Consider the following 17,784-nt stretch of genomic DNA (forward strand, 5'->3'; position numbering starts at 1 on the left):
GGTGTGTTTTGGTGAATTTACTGTAGAGGCATGACGGAGTTCCTTTAGTAATAGGCCGGTCATGAGAAAGCCAAGGGAACTGGTCATTTGGGTGGATCACATAATGGTGATGTCATAAAAAAAATCTAAACATATTTTTGTCAAGTATGTTTTTATTCAAGATGTAGATATCCATGTTGTGGGAACAAAATAATGCAATTTACATGTTTTATTTGAAAAGAGAAACAAGGAAACTACAACAACAAATACTGTAAAATATGAACATATATTTTTAAAGGAACATTTTGACATTTTATGAAATAGTCTTATTGGCTTTCCTACGGAGAGTGAGATGAGTGAACGGGACAGAACTCTCAAATCTTTCTCTTCAACACAAAGCTTCAGCCAGGAGCTGGTTGTCACGGTGAGGTATCCAGGCAACCAGCAGTGTTCATCCAGAAAGTGACTGTACCCCCGACCGAGACATATGACACATGCACGTGCACACACGCGCACACACACAGAGTCCAGAGAGAGTAAGATGATGTAACCGCCAAACACCAAAGCCAACCTTTCAACACTTTGAATGACGAAAGGGCACACTCATGAAATACGTTTTTGAATATCGAGTGGTTGCCATGGTCTTTGTTTGTTAATTTGTCTTTATGACAATTTTCTGTCTAATTTAGCATATCTTTTGGTCATTTTTATTGACTTTACAACAAGAAATGTTAACTGTTAATTAATGCAAAGGCTTCCCCTGGCTTTTTACCCAGTAGGCATGTGTTATGATCTTTTTGCTGTGTTCACTTTTTCATAATATATGAGAAAATTTAGTACTGCAACATGTATACATCCACCCATTCATGACCTTTTATCTTAGTAGGATTTTAATAATTCAATACTCACAATAATTTGGTACACTAGTGGTGAGCTTAATGACCCTCCCTGGACATTTCTATCATACTTTCACACACACACACACACACACACACACACACACACACACACACACACACACACACACACACACACACACACACACACACACACACACACACACACACACACACACACACACACACACACACACACACACACACACACACACACACACACACAGCAGTACATATTAAAAGTAGTAGAATCACACACTGCAGTAATGTTAGTATTGAATAAACAAACACAATATAACTTGACATTAGTGAATGTTAGAGATGCTGTTTGATGGATTTTATTACCTTTTGACTATAGGCCATGCTAGCTGCTTCCTGCCACTATGCTAAGCTAACCATTTTACCATAATGTGGCTTTAGATTCATAATATTGAGCTGACAGATTTTTTGAGTGGTATCGATCTTCTAATTTCAACTCTTGGCGAGAATGGCTAATCAATGCATTTCCTCAGTGTCCCATTAGTTTAAATCACGGACGTTATTGTCAAGTGGATCCTTTCACCTTCCATAAGTAATGGGCCTTTAGTGAACACAGGGAGAGAACATTGCTTCATTTTTCTTCTCCCAAAGGTGCCATCCTCTGTATTATACCGCTCGCTATCTGTACAGTGCCTTGCAAAAGTATTCATACCCCTTGAACATTTCCAAATTTGTCACGTAACAACAACACACGTACATTTATTTATGTATTTTAATTTAAAAAAAAAAATTCAAGTGCATCTGTACGTCTATCTACAGGTCTCATTCATTGCCACTTAAAGGTTTATTGTCCCATAGTTTTTTAGTATTTTCTAATGTTCTTTTTTCTGGCCATTATAACACCATCCAGCATACTTCAGTCTCATACATACTTATCATGCTGCGGTGTGGGAGTGATGTCTCTGGATTTTAATAACTGTTTTGACTAACAAATGAAGAGGTTAACAATAGCCTACTTACTATTTTCTCTCCATAATCCACAAATGGCTTATCAGATGTCTTCTATAAAAGTAGCATTAACCTGTAGTTGGCTAAATACAATGTTTGACTGAGCCTTGTTTAAGCCTTGTTTTAAGCTTTGTTTCACTGTGACTGTTTTTTTAAATTTATGCAGGTAAATCCAATTGAGACCTGAGACTCTTTTTCAAGAGAGACCTGTTCTCATTTACACGTTACCTTTCACACACACACATTCATACACCAATAGCAGGCGGGTTAAGTGTCTTGCCCAAGGACACAACAACCATGACAGTGGCAGGGTGGGAATCGCACCGCCAACCCTTCGATCATTGGCCGATCCGCTCTACCACCTGAGCCACAGTCGCCCCAGAGACGTCAATAAAATAGTGAAGCAGCTGCCATGTAGTTGACCTGCTGTGTGTAGTATGTAAGAAGGCTTTATTTCTGTCTGTTGGTGTTATAAAAAAAAACATCACAACCTATGATCTCACCATCTGATGCTCATTCTTGGTTTAACAGCAGTGCACCTGCCACACTGACCTGCTAACCTGGAGAATGAGAGAGTCAACAAGAGCTTTTGTACATAGACACTTCACCTCACACAGTTTGCCTGTACAATTTAACATTGATTTTTTTTCTGACACCGAGGCTCATGTTAGCTTTAGTTCTTTCACTGCAGCAATGATCTTCTAATCCACTTCAAGAGCCAACTGTAGCCTGAAGTTTATCAAGCAGCTATAGGAGCAGAAAGGCGATCATTAAAATCTAAAAATTATAAAGTTTTTTTTCCTTACATAGAAAAGGCATCAACACTGTGGCAAACCTAGTTATTCATATTTCTAAACCTTTATTTTCCTTAAAGGGATAGTTCAGTATTTTTTTAAGAGGGGTTGTATGGGCTACTTGTGTTGTGCACAGTAGGTCTGTTACTACATGGGTTGGAGATGGCTGTCAACACAGTCATTTTAAGGAGTTTGGGGGAGACAATGCTGTAGCAGAATTCAGCCTTGTACTGTTGCAGAGGGGGCCAGCAGAATTTTAGCAATTTTTCACCATTTATGCTTGCCTTAAAAATAAATATCAAATAATGTACACTAAATGTAGGATATTTTCACTGCTGAGTCGTGGACTGATGCACTCAGCTTAAATAAAAAAAATTATAATCATTACAGCCCTAATTAAGTTGTAAATTTATTTAAATTTTCATAGTGGAATACTCTCTTCGGAGTAATAGCCATTGATATGTATATTTTTTCTCCCCCTGTCTGACCTCTCATGAGAGCGTTGCTGGGAAGAGATCTCTGAAGTGGCCTTAAAGGAGGCACCACTCCTCTGTATATTCCCTTGATAATCCATCCAGCGCAGATTGATTTTTGATTTGGCTGTAGCTTTAGCATTGTTAAGAGAGAGAGAGAGAGACACTGCCTTGCCTTGCCTTGCCTTTGCCCGGACCCTTTTGTTTTATTCATTAGTTCACTCCAGACTTTTCCACCCTGGCAGCAGCAGCTGATGGTAATAGCGTCGGTCAGGGCTTCTTATCTCCGGTTCTTGTGCTGATTGGTATAATGCCTCCAGGCCTCACGACTCCGCGCCCTCATTTACAATGGCAATTTATGTGAAAGCCGCGCTGATCTATTTCAGTATCAGTTCAGCTCAGTGAGGAGGAGATAGAATATTGCATTGAGTATCAAGTGTTATCAGTGATGATTCTGACAGACAAGATGGAGTCTCCTAGTGAGGGTTAATAGCAAGCCTGAAACTTTTAAGATTTGAAATTTTTTGCTTCCATAACATGTCTTCTTTCATACTGGTATAAATCAAGGGTCCAAATTGCACATTTGGGTGTATGTTTTAGTAAATTGTGTCTATTAGCGTCTATGTTTTTCTCCTATACAACCATCTTGAAGGCCATTGTCCCAGAATGAGTTTTTTTCAATACTCTGAACCAAAAATCTGAAATTGTAAAGCACTTACTTCAACTAAACTTTCCATAATCATTCCAAGCACTATTCTGAAGGTTATTTGTATTTGACAAGAGATGCAAATGTATTCATCATAGGATATTGCTAAATTTGCATATTTAGTCAAACATTCAACTGGCAAAAGTTTCATGATGACATCTATAAGTTAAAAATGTTACCCTATTCACCTGTAGTGTCTCACCTTTAAAAAGTGCCAGCAAAAGAGAAATGGCTTCTTTTGAATGGAGTAGATTGGTGTCTCTATAAGTAGTTCACTGGCTCAAGATCCAAAAAACCTATCCATATAAGTTGCACTATTCACTTCATCATGGGAAATAGGCCTTCAAAGCCAGCGCCAGGTCCCAGTAACTAGAGGAAGGATACGGGGCAAGATATACACACCGGAGTTGAATGGACGGGAACTTTTTATTTATTTATGAGAGGAAGACCGAAGTATAGAACAACAATGCTAATCCCTTTGAGGAGGAAATCCAGCTCTGTTGTGTTGGGAGTGAGTGAGTGAGTGAGTGAGTGAGTGAGTGAGTGAGTGAGTGAGTGAGTGAGTGAGTGAGTGAGTGAGTGAGTGAGTGAGTGAGTGAGTGGGCTTGCTCACTGTCAGACTACCAGCTGCTGACATCATTGTGAACAGACCAATGCCCAGATCGGAGCACTTCGGACGGGGAGGGCAGAGAGCTGAGGCACACTACTGTTATGGTTCTCTCACTCACTGTGGAACACTTGTTTTAGCACTTATATTAGTACTCAAGGCTCAATGGACTATACTAGGATGAAGTTGTTTGGGTCTGTTTGTAGGCAGATGAAGCCTCTCTGATAACTTTGGTAAGACAGTTTAAATGTTAACTTTTTGTTGTACGTTTTGTTTTCATGTATTGTCTATCCGACCCGAAGAAAGAGAGTTGTTGAGAGTATGTTTTGTACTACGAGTTGGTCAGAATAGGCATTTAAACAATAAGGACTTCTTGGATTGTAGTGAGCTGAAATGAGGAAGTCAGTTAATGGATTTGGTTAGAATTTGTATATATTTGAATAGCCGGTTAAATGAGAATTTGAAGAGCAGAACCCAGAAATGTTTTGATATATATGTTTTTGTTAACTAAAACAATGAATCGATTTATAGAAGTAGTTGCCACTTCATTTCTTATTGATCAACTGGCAGATTTATCTTTACAACTCAACGTTGTTTATTAATTTTACTGACAAAATGATACATCTGGAAAATAACTGACATAATTATCGATCTTTCTTTCATTATGAAATGTGCCCATAAATAGAATAAAATAAATTACTTATTATTATTATTATTATTATTATTATTATTATTATTATTATTATTATTATTATTATTATTATTATTATTATTATTATTATTATTATTATTATTATTATTATTATTATTATTATTATTATTCAAGTAACTGTCAGTTGCCTACTCATTTATGTGAACTCCATCACATCAGACTAAACTTAAAGGTTGTCTAATACGCAGGTTTTGAAAATGCCAGTTGGAAACTTTTAGTTGCTACGATACGCAAATGAATCTCGCCTTCGTGGAAGCTTTTTGCCTCGTCACTAAAAGCAGCAGAATGAGTTGACGGCCTTGATATTGAAATTGGTGTTGTAGAGAAGTAGAGACACGAGCCCTAATGGATGTCAAAATCATCAGTGCAGCCCAGTCTCTTTGTGTGTGTGTTATTGCAGATAATGTGAGTGTATTACACCCAGATCAGGCTTAAGAGGCTCCGTGGGGATAGCAGTGAGCCTGCCTCTGTAAATGGGCCTGGTGTAAGTGGCTGTGCTGCTGACTCACGTTCCCCTTTCTCTCTCTCTGTCTCTCTCTCTCTGTCTCTGTGATCTCAAAAGCTTTTGTTCCTAAAGCTTCCATGCCAACTTGGCAACCCTCTCTTATTACCTGCCAACCTGGCAACCCTCTCCTGTTACATGTCACCTCCGACACCTCGCCCAGTCTGGAGTCTGGACACTGGGCATGTTATAACCTGTTCTAGTCTCTAATTTAATTCACAATGAGCATTAAGAGCTTTTTGTGTAGATATGAAAACATACAGCTCCTTTCTGACAAAATAAATACATTCTGAGAAATCTTTTAAATCATTTTTTACATTTTGTGCTTTATTTAAAGGTGCACTATGCAGTTTCAGAGGAGAGGGATTTGTTTGCATTCGCAGTCTGCAGTTAGTTTACAAAACATATTTTCTCTACATGTAATTCTTAGTTTTGAATAATTCTATCATCATAAATCACAAACAAAAATAATCTGGGGCACCTGGAACCAAATGTAAGACTAGAATATGTTTGTAACCCAAACTGTGGGCCCTTCTGCTGTAAACAACAACAGTGAAACAGTAACTTTTCAGGAAGCTTTCTAATTTCAAACAGTGTTCCAAGGATCCACTTTTCCAGTGAGAAAAGTTTCTTTGTTCAGTTATGAGAATATACATTAGAAAATATTATGATCAGCAGTGGAAAAATTAGGCCGTTTTAAAAATATTTAAAAGTTCCTCGTAGCTACTTTAAATTAGGAATTATGAGACTTTGAACTTGGGAAAAACTCTATGTAGATAATCCACGTGTACACAAACAGTGCAGAGCAGGAAGCAAGAGGGTTAAAGGAGTGAGGCTAAGTGGAGTTCATCTCATCCTTTGAGAATTGGTTTGTTATTGTCCTCAGTGAGAATACACACCTGTGACATTTATCTAGTGCTGGAGTTTACCAGCTGTGTCCAGTTTCTCCTGCTCTCTTACATGAAGACAAAAGCACTTTTCAGTTTTAACTAGGACACACACTCTGGGAGCGTAACAATTATACGTTATCATTTCTGGAATGTGGTCATGAGATGTTGGGATTATAAAAAGCATGCCTTTCAGAGGGCGTATAGAGACACAAACATCACATCACATTGTGTGTGTGTGTGTGTGTGTGTATATGAATATATTATACATGATAGAGGCTGCAGATGTTGTACATTTGTTATTTATAGTATTTACTGTAGGCTACACAATCGCCAATGTAGGATTTGCTGCTTTTTATATCTTTGTGAAATGAATATATTCTAGGTTTGGACTGGTGTACGGTGTCTGAAGATGTCACTTTTGGTTTAGGTTAAAAAAACATTTTTTACTACTTCTTGACAGTTTACTGTGTAGAGACTGGTAGTAGCAGATCATGAGAAGATTTTCACTCATTTAGACAAAAAGTGATTTTGAAAACATCTATTCTCCAGAATCACTGAGTCCACCTTTTTAACAGGTGCATTTAGTTCAGTCACACATAAGGTCACTAGTTTCTTCTTTTAGATCATGTGCTTCTGAATGTTCATTTGCATTATACAAATTATACAAAACACGGCCGGTACCTACAACAACAAAAACAACCGGGCGCCGCTTCAGTCACCTGCCAGCGCTACATAAACAAGTTCATCATGACAGCATTACATATCCGCTTTGAGGATATCAGGGTCTCAAGGATAAAGTGTTTTTTTTTAAATGCAGCACCAGTAAACTGCTTGTACCCCAGCTGAGACCAGCCAGAGAGGAGTGAACACACGTGAGGCATGCAGGCCGTGACCATCCCTCCATGGAAACCTGTTAACGATCTCATGCTAGGATTTTGGTTCCACGTGTGCAGGCAAGCCGTCTAATTAAACAAACAAATGGCAATTAGACGAGGCTCGCTCCCATAGGCCACATAACAACCACCAGGCTGTTGGAGCAGAATAAAAAGGCAAACAGCATAATAACACAGCGCACAGCACACGCACACACACACACACACACACACATACACACACACACACACACACACACACACACACACACACACACATGTCCTTGCTTAACTAAATACACAGTCTGTTCTGGATGATGGTAAAATTAGTCAAACATAGATTTTCAAATGAAATGTTTCAGACTATGTAGAAATCCGTTAATGAATTGTATTGGGGGAAAAAAATTGTGTATTTATAATAGCCCTTTAGAGCAACCAACAGGCATCCAAAGTGCTTTACATCAAGGGAACAATAAAACTTAACATACAGTAAAATCAGTAAAAGCTTACATAAAAGCAGGAGGAAAATGTCACAGCACATTATTATTAGTATTAAAAACCTTTCTAAATAAGTAGGTTCTAAGAAAGATGAGATGCATTTATTTACATAACAGCCAACAGTAGAATGCTCATTTTATTTGCCGACGATTTTTTTTTCATTCTATGTAGAAAATGCATTGATTAGGCTAGAATGTAGCTTTTATATTGAAATCGTGACTTGAAATTTGAGATGCATTTATCTATATAGAACAGAGCTGCCAATAGTGTCTGTGCTCCATCTACAGATTATATTCATCATCGATTAAGCTGCTATTTCTGGATGCAATCAGTTAATCGTTTTTTTGTCTATACAATGGCCATCAAAGTCTCCCACAGCTCAGGGAGGGACGTTGATTAATATTGGGTTTCATCCCATCAACGTCCACAAAACCAACATGTATTCAGTTTACATTAAAGCAGCACACTTTAAGAGTGAAGGATTTATATTCTGTTCTTTAAAACACAATTTATCAAATCATTTTCTGAGCATTTTTATACATATTGCTTTTAAAAAAACTTGAAATGGTGTATTTTTTTCCCATAAAGCAAAGCGGGTCAAATATCTCACTAAATAGTTCAAATGATTAGAATGATCAGGATTGGCCTTACAAATCAATACAAGTTTAATCGAAGATAAAATCGTAAAATCGCTCAGAAAAAAATCATTAAATCAGATTTTCAAATTGTCCGGCACTAAGTCGGTGAGAGCCCTAAGTGGTTTGAGCTAAGGTCAATACTGTGGAGGTGCAATTATGAAGCTGTCCGTGCACAGGCCTCCCACGGTGGTGATATGGCAGTTCACTAATGACTGTACAGCCTGGCTAGTGGCTAGTATCTAGATCTACTATCTATCAGAGGATCACTCCACCACCTTGAATACAGAGTGGCTCTTGTGTTTAGTGGAAGCACTCACAGGGAAATGCCAGCAGCCCAGAAACTCACTGACATTTCCTGAGGTACAGCTCTCACCTACGGGCGCGTGGAGAGCTTGGCCTTCACAAGCAAATTGCACGCTCCAAAAGATGTCGCCTACGCCCGGCCTGTGTGATTTTGTGAAGTGACCTATCGGGGGGAAATGGAAAAAAAATGGAAAGCCCCTAATCTTAACCCTTAATGTTATGAGTGGGGCTAAGAGGACGTCTGCTTTCAGTATGAATGAGGTTGTAGCCCATTGTCTGCTTTACGACGATAGCGAAGAGGCATCGTTTGTGTTTTACTAACATTTCGCTTATGAGTTATTGATCCCGGAAGTTCACATCTGTCAATATCTTTCCAACTTTGACCTCAGTCTTGAACTGTGGAGTTTATTCTCAACATTGTATTTCAACTTTATTCTTGAAATGCATAATGAAAACAAGACTTCCTCCTCTCATATTTTTCTCACCCTTGGCCCCTAAAACTCTCCCATAGAAGGAAAACAATTGTGGGAGCCTTTTTTTTTTTTTTTTTTTTTGCTGTTGAATGATACCAGAAGAATGTGAGTGAAGGAGTTTGGGAACAAACTGGCCCTGGGTCAGCGTGTCACCAGTAGCTGTTCCCTGCCAGCTAGTTTTTTGTTCTTTTGTTTTGTTCCACTTCCAGACTTTCAACCCCCTCACGTTCCTTCATAGATCCATAGTTTAGCTGCCCAGCTGTCCCGTTATGGCTGGGGTGTTACACGCTTCATGCCTTTAGCTTTACACTGTGGTGAGGTCATTGGTAGCCTGTCAAGGGATCTGAAGGTTTAAGAGAGGAACAGCTGTGACCAAATTAAAGGAATAGTCTATTAATTTTTCGCTCATCGCTAGTTAGCTTAGCTCAAATACTGGTAGTCAGTGGGAAATATTAGCATGCCTTTACAACATCACTAATAGCTCCTGTGTGCTTGTTGTGTCTTGTTTATTCACCACATTATGTTGCTCTATATATTTTGACACTTTATGTAATTTTAGAATCAAACACATACCGTTAGGAAACTGTGCAGTGTGCATGTATTTACTCGTAAACAGAGACGTTTTGTTTTGTTGCCCTGCTGACAAGCACATCTGCAGTGGTTTGGGCATAGGAAGGCTAACACTTCCCATTGAATACCAGTATTTGAGCTAAGCTAATTAGCGATGAGCGAGCTTTGCCCATTTCTTCTTCAACAATGCACACACAGTTATAGGAACGGTTTCTGTCGCCTTGTCTCGAACCTGAGAGTGACGCAACAAGCTAAAAATATAAAAATGTTGAACCCTTCCTTTAACCGTCTGATGAAAGAGTGTCTCTAGGTTTCCTTCTGCTTTTCTTTCTGCACCAGAGGACTGCAGTATACTTCCTCAAACTACTTTATCTCTCTCTTCTTTTTCTGGAGCATTCTCTCTCTCTCTCTCTCTCTCTCTCTCTCTCTCTCTCTCTCTCTCTCTCGTGCTTTTTTAGTTGTCCTCCTCTCCCCGCTATGGGAATTACCAGCTGTATAGTGTTTTAGACGTTGGCAGGATCCGTGACCTAGTTTGAATATGGACTGAGAACAGGAAACAGAGGAGGAATGAATGGCTAATGGGAACTCTACTGACTTTTTTGTTGTTTTTTTTGGCCTTGCCTCTCGGCTAGTTCTTCAAATGTCTTCGAGATTTTTTTTTTACTCTATAGCTCTCCGTATTGATCAGCTTGCTCTGGGTATTTTTTCTTTCTAAATCGTTGCAGTGTAAGTACATTTGGATTAAGGATGGACAAATGGACTGTAGTACAGAGGGGAATGACTTTGCAAGTAATAAGGGCGGCTTTTAGTTTTTTTTCCTGATGCTTTTAGGACAACCAATTTGCAAAGATGTGCCATTAATTGCTGTGCGGAAAAGGGAAAGGCAATTATTTTCACATTGTTTTGTTTTGTTTCTTTGTATTTCTTCCTCGCCTGTCGGACTTTGTGGAAGTGCTTCTAAAGTGCCTACTTTTTTTTGTTGCCCAATATCTCTCTCTCTCTCTCTCTCTCTCTCTCTCTCTCTCTCTCTCTCTCTCTCTCTGTCTCTGTCTCTCTCCCTCCTTCCCTCTCTCTCTCTTTCTCTCTAAGAGTGTTAGAAAATAATTGGTTGCCAGAGGTTGTCTTATTTTGGTAAAAAAATGTGTTGTAGCAAAGATGCATTGTTTGTGCTTTCGTAACATTTTGATTATACAGTAAATTATTGTTCCTGGAAGTTGTCGTTAATCTCAAAATTGTATTTCCACTTATTCAATCTCTTCATCCCAGCTTTATTCTATAAGTGCATAAATACATTTGTTTTCTGTCCCATGGCCCTAATACTCTATGGGCCGGTTTCGCAGACATGGATTAAGCCTAGTTCTAGACCAAATTGTACTTTCAATGGACAATCTCCATTCAAAATTCCATTTAGTCCAGGACTAGGCTTAATCCATGTCTGTGAAACTGGCCCCATATACTATATTCTTTGGGTCTCACTCTCTAGCCAGTATCCCTGTGTCTCAAGTTGCTTTTGCTACAGTAGAAATTCACCGGACACAGCAATATCTCCTCCCACGGGTGCAGCAGTGCAGACCGTTGAAGGGAGACAGCCCGGTGATTAATGTGCTTCTTACAAACACCTCCGCAGCCGTCTGACATCACCTCCCTCCTCCTCCTCCTCTTCCTCCTCTAGTGGTAGGATAGCCAAGAGCAGTGGTCTTCAACTGGGGGTCCGTGGCCCCTAGGGGGTCCGTGGGAGGTACTGCAGGGGGTCCGCAGAATCATTAAACATTTTCATAAAGGGGCATTCCGGTAGCGCAGTGGATAGAGCGCGTACCATATTAGCTCCGGCCTTCGTTGCAGTGGTAGTTCAAATCCGACCCGTGGACCTTTGCTGCAGGTCATCCCCCCCCCCCTCTCTGTCTCCCCATTTCAACTCTGTGCTATCTAATAAAGCTTGAAAATGCCAAAAAATAATAATAATAATAAAAAGATCATTCATGAAGATAATTTATCTGGGGGTCCCTGTTCAGTTTATCCATCGACCAAGAGTTCCCTGGGTTGAAATATAAGTTGAAGACCCCTTTTCTAGAGATCCCTGGCACCGGACAGGAGGGTGTTAGTTGTAAAACTAGTGCTGGCTGCTATAACATCTACGGTGCCCACCATCTCTACCATTGTGTCAAGACTGTGGTAAAGCTGGACAGATACGACAAATTTGAACTTCAGGGTTCAATAACTCACACTCATAACATTGTTTAAACACAAACGATGCATCTTTGCTACAACCTAATTTTTTTGCCGAAAGCAGACGTCCTCTAAGCTCCACTAATAACCGCACTGCACTGTATCATGGCAAAGGTATTACATGTGTTTTATCTGGAGTGTGGTGTTTCGAGAGGGGATTTGCGAAAAAGACTAATTTCAATATAGCCTTGTGTTAATTCTTGACCACTGAACTTAAAGACCTACTTCACCGCTGGGAATATGAAGGTGTTTTGAACTCTGAGATCCTATGTAGTATAAATGTGCAAAATTGTTAGAAATCGGTTCATCCTAGCCTGAGAAAAGTCAGAAAGAGTGTTTTATGGTCTCACTGTCTAACCCTACATTTTACTAATGTGACATCACTTCAGTAAAAATGTAGGGTTAGGAATAACAGGACAGCTGGGCCAAGGGAAGACTGAGGGAAGACTGAGTGAAGAAAAACCTCATTCATTATATTATTATAGCGATTTTATAATGATAGAACGTTCGTTCCGTATGGGTGAAGTATTCGAAGTATTCCTTTTAACCTAACCCGTCCTGTCCCTCTTATTCCAGGTGTAATGCGAGCGCTGGTCATGGACAGATGATGGACGTGGAGGCGACGTCGTACTCTGACTTTATCAACTGTGATCGCACCGGACGCAGGAACGCAGTGCCCGATATCGAGGGGAAGAAGGGGGAAGCAGCCGCAGCCAGCACCAGCGACCTGAGCAAAGACCTGGCCGGGATGGACCTCAAGGCTGCAGGTAACATACATATACTGGGATATACAGGAAATATGCACAAAGGGATATTTTGGATTTGTCTGTAATGTTAGCCCAGGCTAGCCACAGTTTTAAACCTGCTAAACTGTAATGACCTTGTTAGATGGACCTCAAGGCTGCAGGTATAGGGCAACACATGCATTGGGATATACATGTACAGTATCTCACAAAAGTGAGTACACCCCTCACATTTCTTCAGATATTTCATTATATCTTTTCATGGGACAACACTGAAGAAATGACACTTTGATACAATGTAAAGTAGTCAGTGTACTCACTTTTGTAGCCAGCAGTTTACACATGAATGGCTGTGTGTCGAGTTATTTTGAGGGGACAGTAAAGACTACTTTACATTGTATCAAAGTGTCATTTTTTTCAGTGTTGTCTGATGGAAAGATATAATGAAATATCTGAAGAAATGTGAGGGGTGTACTCACTTTTGTGAGATACTGTATATTACAGCGGTAGGGCACAGAAAATATGCAAAAAGGGATTTTTTTTTAAGATATTGGTCTGTATTGTCTTAATTATTCTATTAGATTAGTCTAAAGCCAGTTTGACTGTTTGAAACTTGCTAAACTGTTACACCGAAATCTGTTATCCTTAAGTTGATATGGGATGGACCACAAGGCTGCAGGTATAGGGCAACACACATACACATACACGTACTGTGCATAACTTTGCATTACAATTTTCATCATCATCTAGATACATGTGTAATGCAGGGATAGGCCAGAGGAAATATGCTGACAACTGCATATTGGCATCTGATTCATTTTAAGCATAAAGTTTGCCAACGTACCCTAACACTCACTCAAAACTAGAAAAACAATCACTCAAAATTAAGATAAGAAGAAAAAATCTGGAGTATAATTTGTAGTCTTCTAACATTGTTGTAGAGTGAGCATTAACGAAAGGAAGTAGTATAAAGGCTCTCGTAGCTGCAGTAAGACCGTCGACAGCCGGCGGTTGGCGGTTGGCAGTCATTCTTCCAGAGAAAGTCTCCTGAGTCAGACTGGTGAGTCAGCAGAATCCCTGACTGCTGTCACATTAAAGAAGCAACAGCATCTCAGCGCTCTGATACACGTCTGTGAGTCGCCGAGGTTTAACAACGCTGCTAGTTTTTTCGTACGGTGGTCACACTCACTTTTGCAGGATTTTCTCATTAAATCGTCCTTGTACAGTGTTGAAATCTTCAACATGTTCTAGGCAGTGAAGCATCTACTAGCTTTGACATCACACATCAAACTGAAGTCTGAGGATTAGTTTGAGCTGTAGCCAAATTCTCTCATTTGTGAAACCGTCTCCTGCAACTAGACGTGGTAAAATATCAGAATATAATGTGATAGATTTTTTTAAATAAAAAGCCATTGCATTTCTCGCATTGGAATATTTTCGCAGACTGTGTTAATGTTGTGTACATCAGCTATCAATGAGGTATCTACTGTTCCATGGCTGGCTTGACTTGATCTAGAATCGATTGCTTTTCCTTGGGTTCCTGAATTTTATAATGGCCAATGGAATTTGAGCTACTTGAAAATAAATATATATATTGCATTTTGTAAACTTACATTTTTGATTCTGCATGTGTGAAAATGTTGAAAATGAATGGCGAAAATGAGTTGTTGAAAAAAAATGTGTAGAGTTAAATTCAGAGGCAAAAAAATATTCAGATACATAATTTCAATGCATACATACTCAGTGCTAATAACGAAAAAAATATCTTATGCCTTCAACCTGTCCGTTTTCTCCGTAAAATATTATGTTACTTGTATAGACTTTTTACCATTCGTCTTAAAATGGTTAACATATTTTAAATTTCAAAATCAAATGGAACAGATTTACTTCCATAGTCTCCTGCACCTTCAACACTCACTATCACACCCCAAACAGGTGGTATTGCCCAGCCTGTATTCTCAGTGCGACTGGATTGTTGTGCTTTGTTGCCACGGTGGCGGTGCTAAATGAGTCGTAAAGGCAGCACAGTGACAGTCATTGCTTCCTCTTGTCTCAGTAGAGTAACAGGCTGTCTGGCAGGAATATATATCTGAACGTGACGCAGATGTTCCAACCCTGCGTTCCAAATCACATACTTTTTCTTTTTACTACACTACATACTAAATTACAGAAGAGTTTTAGGGCCACAGGAGAGACAAAAAAAAATCAGATAAGGAAGATTTTTTTTTCATTATGTTGAGAAATGTCAAGAATAAAAGACGAATACTCCAAAATGCTATTGGAGTTAGTGGGGGATTTGTTTATTTTCAGCATACTACCATTGACGTGCATGTATTGGGACATCCTAAAAATTTTTCTGGCATACTAAATAGTAGGGAAGTATGGGGATTGGAATGCAGGATCTGTCTCACCATTGTGTCTTTACATCGCCGTTCTTGCTGACTTCCTTCTTTCGTCTTCGTCAAGTTTCCTGCGCCAATGATATCCAATTTGATTATAGCAATAAATCAAATTTCTCTCTGAACGCTGTATTGGAGGGACGCCAGCAACGTTGAAATCATCTTGTATATTATGTTTGACACAGGGCTGTTACAGGAAGTCCTGGTTCCTTCCTCAGGATTCTCATTTCAAAAAGCAGATTTATAGCCAGCTGGTAGGAATGCCAAACCACGTCTGAAATTGATAATAAACAATATTTGACAGATTTACAACGCTGAGATGTAACTAAAAATAAATTTACCAGAATATTTTTACAGTTTGGTATGTGTACTTTCACTAAAAGCTATAGGATGGGAATTCTTTATATATACTGTATTATGAATGTCAGTTATATTCAAGCCATCGTCAAACGTGTTGACACAAAGTTGATTAAGCCTATCAGCTCCACAAAACTCTCTCTGTATTACTCAGTATGGCACTGTTACAAACTGGTGTCTCCCCCCTGAAACTGGCGCAGGAGCTCAAGAAGCGCCCAAGAAATGTTTCAGTTGTTGATTTTACTGCTAAGAAAAAATCCTGGACATACAACAGAAAGAATGAAATAAATGCACAATCCCCGAAGACTTACCTCATGTAGATGCACCAACAGTGTTGTTGTAATTACGCAGAATTCCTCATGGGGGCGACAGAAGTTACACACTATAGCTAAGTAAAGGATTTGAATATTTCCTTGACAACTGCTGATCTTATTTATTCATTTTCTCATATTCTTTCCCCTGTCTTCTTCCAGAGGGGGACCCCGGGGCATCTCCGGCCCCCGAGGCGGAGGGCTCCACCAGCCAAGAAGCCGGGGGCCCGTCCTAAACCCCAACCGGACACCTAACCACAGGAGAGGGGCCGAGCTGAGGAGGGGAGAGGTGGAGAGATGGAGAGAATGGAAAGAAAGAGAGACAGTGTATTTTGGCTTGTATCCTAACTGGACACTGGGACACACTTTCGCTCACTGCCGGCCTGTTTGGGAGCTCCAGAGGCCCATGTGTTGTTGAAGGCCTTTTTTTCATTGGATCAGATTGTAACAATGGGTAGAACTGAACCGAACGATTGAGATGCTGCTGTTTTCGCTTCATACTCTCGTTATAGTCATGTAAAAAAAAAAAAAAATCCTTGACAAGCCAGAAAGCACAGCGGAAAAAAACTTTGAATTTATCTGTGTCTGTGTGTGGAGACGGACATGAGAATTCCATTTATAACACTCGAAAACATTGTTCCAGCCTAATATGGGACGGTGTCGCGGAGGAGGGTGTATTCATAATCATGTGTTTGACGTTTTCTTTTCTATGTGTGTGTGTGTGTGTGTGTTTGTGACCCTCTAGTCAAAGTCTTTTCTCAATCTCTCTTTTTTTTTAGTAAACAACCATAGCCGCCATTAAACTGTACTGTCGTGTACGGACTCCATATTTATTGCTAAATGTTCAGTGATAACTTTGTGATAGCAATTTTCTTTGTGTAATAAAAAATACTCCTGAATTATTGTATCCTTTTCCTTTTTGAATTTTGATATAAACCTTCATTGACTGATTTACAGAGTGGAAAGTTACATTGACTCACACGCGTACATTTACTCAAGTGCTGTAGCTAGGCTTCTAAAAGTCGCTCAGAGGAACTTTCAGTTTGTGTTCATTCTTGCACCCCATTTGGACAAAAGCGGTAGTGTTTTTACTACGCCAGCTGTTAAGAAAAACTATATAAAAAAATAATTCTTTGCACTGATGGTCTCGTTTGCAAAACTCATTCAAAAATGAATCGACAGTCCTTTTTGCAGTCCTTTAAAAAAACTAACCTGAGATGTCCCTTTCTCTTTATATTTTTATGTTTCCAAACGTAATTATCTTTTTATACAAGAGGCAATTTGCAGTGTTGTGTAGTGCTGATGGCAGCAGGTACACACACACACACACACACACACACACACACACACACACACACACACACACACACACACACACACACACACACACACACACACACACACACACACACACACACACACACACACACACACACACACAGCAGAGGTGGCCACTTGTCCCCGGCCAAACAGGATTAATGAGTTCAGAGCCTGGGGCCTATTGCATAAAAGTGGAATGAAGATATCCAGGATGATTGATAAAGCCAGCCTTGACAAAGTCTAACCTGGGCACTTTGGATTAGTCAATTGCATACACGCCAATCCAGGATGAAAAGGGGCCACTTTGTCAAGCCAGGTGTAAGTAATTCTGTTAAGTGCCAGCCCACAGCTTTCAGAAGTAGACCCAGAGATCGAACACAGATTTACTGATGTAAAAACGGAAAAGACGGCCCATTTTCCCACAATGCCTTGCTAGTTTAAACCGTAAGTGAGGGGGCAGTTCATTTCATACAGCAGATGTATTCTCTGCCAACTGATCTTGGTGTCCCTGCATTGTTTCATGATAAA

At 39.6% G+C, this 17,784-nt stretch overlaps 1 protein-coding gene across 2 annotated transcripts in view; it reads left to right on the plus strand.

The window, feature by feature from the left end:
• pkig (protein kinase (cAMP-dependent, catalytic) inhibitor gamma) overlaps nt 1-16,835 on the plus strand; it is a 30,960-nt gene extending 14,125 nt beyond the window's left edge. The window contains exons 1-3 of one of the 2 annotated variants that reach the window (XM_080031448.1): nt 10,460-10,626; nt 12,703-12,893; nt 16,099-16,835. In XM_080031448.1, coding sequence (XP_079887574.1) covers nt 12,731-12,893; nt 16,099-16,172 — 237 coding nt within the window. In that variant the 5' untranslated portion in view covers nt 10,460-10,626; nt 12,703-12,730 and the 3' untranslated portion in view covers nt 16,173-16,835. Of the gene's footprint in view, nt 1-10,459; nt 10,627-12,702; nt 12,894-16,098 lie in introns of those variants that run through there. The other variant, XM_080031447.1, reaches the window with a different exon arrangement.
• The last annotated feature ends 949 nt before the right edge of the window (nt 16,836-17,784 follow it).

This window comes from Ammodytes marinus (genome assembly GCF_949987685.1).
Source record: "Ammodytes marinus genome assembly, chromosome: 7".
Lineage (NCBI taxonomy): Eukaryota > Metazoa > Chordata > Actinopteri > Uranoscopiformes > Ammodytidae > Ammodytes > Ammodytes marinus.